This window comes from Gavialis gangeticus, unplaced genomic scaffold (assembly GCF_001723915.1).
Source record: "Gavialis gangeticus isolate Ggan-Ray unplaced genomic scaffold, GavGan_comp1, whole genome shotgun sequence".
NCBI classification, from domain to species: Eukaryota; Metazoa; Chordata; order Crocodylia; family Gavialidae; genus Gavialis; species Gavialis gangeticus.
Genome location: NW_017729028.1, coordinates 34,332,559 through 34,339,471, shown reverse-complemented (window position 1 = coordinate 34,339,471; position 6,913 = coordinate 34,332,559). Strand labels below are relative to the sequence as shown.

The following is a 6,913-nucleotide window of genomic DNA, read 5'->3' as shown; positions in this document are numbered from 1 at the left end:
TGCCGCATAGAGGGGGACGATCACCTCCTTGGACCTGCTCGAGATGCATCTGTGGATGCATGACAAGGTGCAGCTGGCCTTCCTAACTGCCTCCCCACACTGCCGGCCCATGTTCATCTTGGTGTCAATGATGACTCCAAGATCCTTTTCCACCTCCGTGCTGACAAGAGGGGAGTTCCCCAGCCTGTATGTATGGTGCCGGTTGTTCCTCCCCAGGTGCATCACCTTGCACTTGTCGGTGTTGAATCCCATCTTGTTCTCATCCGCCCACCCTTGTAACCTGTCTAGGTCCGACTGTAGCCTGTTGCTTCCTTCTAGCGTGCCCACATCCCCCCACATCTAAGTGTCATCAGCAAATTTGAACAGGGTGCTTTTAACCCCTCGTCCAAATCACTGATGAAGATGTTGAACAGCGCGGGCCTGAGGACAGAGCCCTGTGGGACCCCACTGCCCACATCCCTCCAGGTTGAGAAGGACCCATCCACTACCACCCTCTGGGTGCGGCCCTCCAGCCAGCTGGCGACCCATTTGACTGTGTGGGTGTCGACACCACAGTCCTCCAGTTTCTAAATGAGAACGGGGTGAGAGACAGTGTCGAAAGCCTTCTGGAAGTCCAGGAAGACTATGTCTTGTTAGTTTAGATGCCCCCAGCTTTCGCTTACAATGGTTTGTAAATTGGGTAGATGCAAAAAACGTGCCTTATTCTCAAGCAAAGTTGCCTTGAAGGTAACCTAAGCAGCCTTCTAGTCTACTTCTCATCATTAAGCTTATTTACAACTATCTGAGGAGGACAAGGCAAGGTAGAAATTGTTGGCATGGACAGTTGATTGTTTCAGTTCCTGTGGGTGGGCAATAAGGCTGGTCAGGAAGTTTCAGGGATAAAGCTGATTTGAGACAGAGTGAAGCTTTTTGGGAGAGAGGTAAACTTGAGTTAACTTCCCAAATCGAAAAAAGTGTGAAAGAAAGTTTGAAATGATAGAAATGTCACATTTTGATATCTTTTAAGTACAATCTTAGAGGGTTTTTTGTTCAAATAAGTTATTTATGATATCAAAATTTAGTTGATGGTTTTATCAAAATTGGAGGTTTTATCAAAATCAAAATGGAAACAAAGCATTTAAAAATATAGAAAGAAAAGATTTTCATTGACCAGAATCAACATTTTTCTATTTGGATGTTTTATGACAAATTTTGAGATTTCAATTTTTCAACACATTTTGGAATGAGGTTTGGTTTTTTTTGTAAAGCTCAAAGATTTTTGTTGGATGGAGAATCTCATACTTTCCAGCCCTACTTTAGAGTCCCTGAGGTATTCCTCGGTCTCATAACTATGTGGAACTGGATTGAAACTGCCTTATCTCACTTGGTTTGTCATCCAGACTATCTTATATCGTGAGTTTGATATAAATGATAAAACTAGACAGGAATGGATTAAACATGCATCTTGGGATTTTTTCACCTCCAATATTTTCTGAGTCTTTTGATGAGCCCAAGATGATTTCTGATTTTTTTTAATGAAACAAAAAACTTGGAAAGAGTTAAGAGGATTGGAATTTTCTTGCAAACACTTCTCCCCATGCTGAAAAGTGAAATTTCTAATAAATATGCATAATATCAAAATGCACTAAAGCCAATAACATTCTGCATTTTGTCACCTTAGGAAGCTAATCTTCCAGCTCTTTATGTTTTTCTTGGATAGAGAGCTATTTTGTTTTACCTCTATCTGATTAGCAGGAGCCTGGATATAGATCCCTGCTGGTGACACAGCTTCGAGGTTGGAAAGTCCATCAGTTCCAGATAGTCCGATCAGTATATTGCGCCTGATTTTATTCGCCTGCTCCAGCCATCCTCCTGAAAAGCAACCACAGACAGAAACTCATCATCTACAGCTCCAAACCGTCACCTAGGTAGATCACCTACTCCCCATGTTTTAGTCCTGTCCATGCTGTTGTGCACGATGGTATGTACTGCCTGCTTCTGACTCCCCACCAGAGCGACGGTTGCATTTCACGATGCTCTATATATTGCTTGAAAAGCTCTTGGGAACCCATGTAGAGTAAAGGAAGAGGAGATGTGGATGGACAAGATCATCTTAAAGTGTCAGGGGACTAAATACACAGTGTAAAGATTGTGATGGTGATGCACAGTTCACATCTCAGCTAAGGCCACAGGGTAGGGCAGAGAATGTTAGTATTCCTAAGTGGGGCACAAATTTGGAGAGGTCTCGACCAAGGTCAGAGCACCATGGTGGCAGGTCTCTGAGTACATCCACATAAGAAAGCTATTCCATCCATGAAGAGCACAGACCAACTGCAGATGCTCCCTCAGCCTGGTGAAGGATGCTTGTGCCTGAAAGCTTGCAAAGAAGAATTTTTCCAGCTATGTTAGTTGATCTAATAAAAGATATTGGATTTACCCAAAGAACCTTGTCCACATAAGAAACACTCTTTCCCCTAAAGCAGAGGTTCCCAAACACCAGGCTGGGCCGTAAAGGGTTGGTGCAGGGCTGTGGCACGAGCCCTCGGCTCGGACCCCCATCTGTCCGCCTAGGCAAGTGGCTTCTGCCACCAGCAGTGACATATGGGGTTAAAGCTGGGGGGTGGGGAAGCCCCAGAAGGGAGACAGCCGGCTCCATGCGTCCTTCCCCACTCCCATGCCGGTACACAAGAAAAAAAAGGTTGGGAACCACTGCCCTAAAGAGCTTGCAGTCTAAACATAGGTGAAAGAGAAGGGAAAGGGAGTGTTGTTATACCCCATTTACAAATGGGGAATTGAGGCCAAGAGAGATGAAGTGACTTGGAAAAGGTCACATGGGGAACTTTGTGACAGAGTCAGGAATCAAACCCAATCTCCTGTGTTGAGTATGTTTTAGCCAGCCATATTTACAGGACATTCATGAATAGATCTCAACAGAACTCCTGTAACCATACACCTCAATTCCTTGGGTTATTTTTTTTAAAGCCATGAACTAGACAATGGACAGGCAAGTTCAACCACCTCCCCCAATCACACCAGCATCCCTGCATGTGGTAACAAGGTCCTACAACCTGCTTATTACATAGGTTAGCCAGGAGAGGAAAGAAATTGCCTGTAGGGTGTCTCTAACCAAGTGGCCGGGTTCTAAGAATCAGCCATGCTCTGTTCTGCCTTCATTCTCAGACCCATTGCATTGCAAACAAGAAGCCAAAACCCTACTGCCTTTTCTAGCCTCTAGGCAAGGGGTTGGGGAACTCCAAAGCCTGGGTTTGCTCATCTTCTACAGCAGGCCCCAGTGCTTTCTGCTTGCCTCTTTCTCTGTAAAGCTCTCTTGAATCTCCTAGCTCAGCCCTACCCTTATCATTAGATCATTCTCACTGCATGGCCAGCTACACTACATCTGGTTAGCCTACAACAGGGGTGGGCAAAATACAGCCTGTGGGCTGGACATGGCCTGCCAGGCCATTCTATCCAGCCTGTGGGGCCCCTAAAAATTAGTAAAATAATGTTTATTTGTTCCTGGCTGCATGTCAAAGCTGACAGGAGCCACAGGCCGTAGGACCCAGGGGGAACCCTCATCAGAACTGAGCAGCCCAGTCCTGCCCACCCCCAGCCATTTCACTCTCTTCCTGCCCCTCCCATGCTTCGGCACCATATGGCTCCCAGTTGCATTGCTGGACCGGGGTGCATACAGGCAGTATGTCTGTGTGTGTGTTTGTGTGTGCAGCCAGGGACAGAGTGTCTGGGTATGCATGTTCATAGGGTGAGTCCCACAAGCACACGCCACCATACACATGTATCCATCCCACCTCGCACTGCCATACATGCAGACCCCTACACCCCCCATACACCCCAGCCACCCTCTCCCCACACACATCTCCCCACAAACTCCATACCTACCCATACCCCACATACCCACACACTCACAGTCCCCTACAAACCTATATGCACCCCCCACGAAGAATAAGACTTCATTTTAAGCTATTGTGCAATCACCTCTGTGTACACTACACAAATGCATGTAAATCAGGACAAAAATATTTTTCAAAATCAAATGAATGAATGCTGTAGACATTTGCTTTTTAGAATATAATTTGGCATTTTTCTGGTTCCGAGATGGCAAAACCCCTTGAGGAAAGGAGTACTTCCAGGGCCGAAGGGAAGGGCTTCAGGTGGCAAAGGCCAGTGAATAGGGGGTGGGACTTCCAATCACAAGTTGGCGACCAGGGAGAGTGGCCCCTGTCAAGGGGTGGGGCTACCCATGAGGCCCTCGACAGCTTGCCAAAACTCGGTAAGCGGCCATCCATGCAAAATAATTGCCCGCCCCGGTCTACACGGAGCAAAGCTATCCTGCTTTCTACTTGACTTCAGACTACACAGCTAACTACATGCCACCAGTCTTGCTCCAGGCTTGTTCTTAGCTCCTAAAGGGGCAGACAGCCCCGTTACAGTCCCTTGATTTTCTACTGTAAGGAAATACCAGCTGTCATCTGTGTGGAAAAACAGCCAGCCCAATCCAGGAAAGATTCACATCACTCTTCCTTTAAAAGGAACCTGGTTCTCCCTTGGAATAATGTTAGCTGAAATTCCCCCTAGTTCTGCAAGGAAATACATTCCTGCCCTGATAACAACTGTCGGAAGTGCAGCTGCTCCCCTGAAAAATATGCATCAGGTTTGGGGCTTTCTTTTTCATCTGTTTTCACGGCCTCTTTGGCTTTTATCTCTTTGTGGAACTATATCCTATTGAGAAATGTTTCCTTTCTGGATGGTATTTATTTCAATCAAAGCTACTGTCAGAACACAAGCAAGGGCCTGAACCACTGCTTTTGACAGCCATATAGATTTGAAAGGAGGCATACAAAGTCTTGGCTTCTAGGCCAGAGCCTCGTTTGCCAATTAATGTTAAGCCCAGAGCAGCTTTTATGCCTGTCCTGCAAAAAAAAAAAAAAACCCAAAAAACAACCCCCCCCCCAGAAAATAAGGGTTTTAGATGAAACTGCTTTAAGATCCCAATAACAAAATGATACACTCATCTACCAGACTCTCTGGAGCTACTGACATCGAGATCATTAAAAGTGTCTTGGGGATACAGTGTATTCACACAGACCTTCAGAGGACATGTTAAGCTCAGCCTGAGCATAACGCATCCATCTGAGCTTGAATAATCAGAGGCATTGTGGGTGGTCAGAGATCAGTGTTCACTTCCTGCCTTTGCCACTATGGCAACTCTGGGGAAACTCACCTCATTTATGCCTGAATTCTCCATTTATAAAATATACCTAATAATACTACTCTTCCCTATCCTTTAGTTGCTTGTGAGCCCATGAGGACCAGAAACTGTGTCTTATTAGATTTAGTGAAGTACCTTCCACTGGGCCTCAATGAGTATGCTGAGCTGCAAGGCAGGATGAAAAGTTTTTCTTTATCTGTTTAAATGGCAATGAATAATCCTGAGCCTACAACTGGTGGCAGCCAAAACAAATCAATACCATTGCTCAGGTGGCATAAGACAATATTGCAACTATGAGAGTGACTTTAGTCCAGGAAAATATGTTGGTGTTCACCATTTCACCTCAAGTTCCTGTTCAGTCAAGTTCTTACGTCTCTGCTTATTTTTAAGTTGTTTTTACACCCTTTCTATTACAGGCAAATCCATTACTTTAAAAAAAAAATCTCTTATCTATTGCTAGATTGTAAGGAAAGGAGGTTGGGGTAGGAATTGAAGTTGTTTCACAGGCATTGTAAGAAAAGGTTGTAGGCAATGCATGACGACAAGAAATAGTGGCATGGTGGCAAGGATAGTGAAATGGTGACATTACATGATCAAGCTTGAAAGTCACAGTCCACAAGACAGCTGCCAGAGAGCACAGATATACATTAGCGACTCAGCAAGGGCAAAGATGCGGGCTGTCTGAAACTAACTTTCTTTCCCTTTGGAAATTTTGATGGATGACACCTTTAGCATAAAGACCACATGCAGGTTGGTTGAAACTTTCTCTCTCTCTTACCCAGCAGGAGCCCGTGGCCTGAAATGTTATAGAAAACATTGTTGTCCACTCTTAGATCCGAGGTCCCAGAGATGCCGAGTCCCCGACCAAAGGAATCCCAAATAGAGCAACCACGAATGTAAGAATCTGGAAATAAAAGAGTACTGTGAGAAGAAAGCAGGAATAGAAATGCCAAGCTCCCTTTTTTAAACACGATGTTTTTGCATGAAGTATTCAGCTACTGATGCTACGTGGTTGATCAAGCTTGCTCTGACATGTCAAAGAGATCAAGCAATTTAAGCCATCTGCTCTTACTTCATAGAGGGTTTTTATTGTTTGTTTGTTTTTAACCAGCCTTCAGGTATTGCTACCAGGAAGAACTTTCCTCCAGCAGAAATAACTATGAACTGATAAAACAGGGTGTTACTGTTGCACAGCATAATGATATTTGAAAGCAGAATCACGCTATTCCAACAGAATATGGCAGGAGGCCTGCAAAGAGCCCATATTTTTCATACCATCACCCCATTAACTGACATCATGTCACAACATGGTGACACTACGTGATTATGGCCTGCACAACAAAATATGTAATAAGTTTTGCACAAACATGGGGGGAGGGAGAATATTTGCCATCCAGTGGTCTTCGAAGCAACACATCAGCAGTACGAGATGTGACGATCTCCACCCCTGAGTGCTGAGGGAATTAGCAGAGGATATTGCGGGATGCCTGGCATGGCTGTACGAGCACTCGTGGTGCTCTGGTATGGTGCCAGAGGACTGAAAAAGGGCCAATGTGGTTCCCATTTTCAAAAAAGGGAGGAAGGAGGACCCAGAAACTATAGGCCAGTCAGTCTTACCTCGGTCCTGGAGAAGCTCTTTGAGAAAATTAACCAAGTGCACATCTGCAAGCAGGGGAATGTATGCTTAGGGGCAACCAACATGGGTTT

The 6,913-nt window shown here is 45.1% G+C and overlaps 1 protein-coding gene across 13 annotated transcripts in view; it reads right to left on the bottom strand.

The window, feature by feature from the left end:
- PKHD1 (polycystic kidney and hepatic disease 1 (autosomal recessive)) overlaps positions 1 to 6,913 on the bottom strand; it is a 484,191-nt gene that overhangs the window by 225,245 nt on the left and 252,033 nt on the right. For all 13 annotated transcript variants that reach the window (XM_019520930.1, XM_019520934.1, XM_019520940.1 and 10 more), the window contains 2 exons: positions 5,985 to 6,110; positions 1,718 to 1,851 (listed from right to left, as the gene is read on the bottom strand). In XM_019520930.1, the coding sequence (XP_019376475.1) occupies positions 1,718 to 1,851; positions 5,985 to 6,110 (260 nt within the window). The remainder of the gene's footprint in view (positions 1 to 1,717; positions 1,852 to 5,984; positions 6,111 to 6,913) is intronic.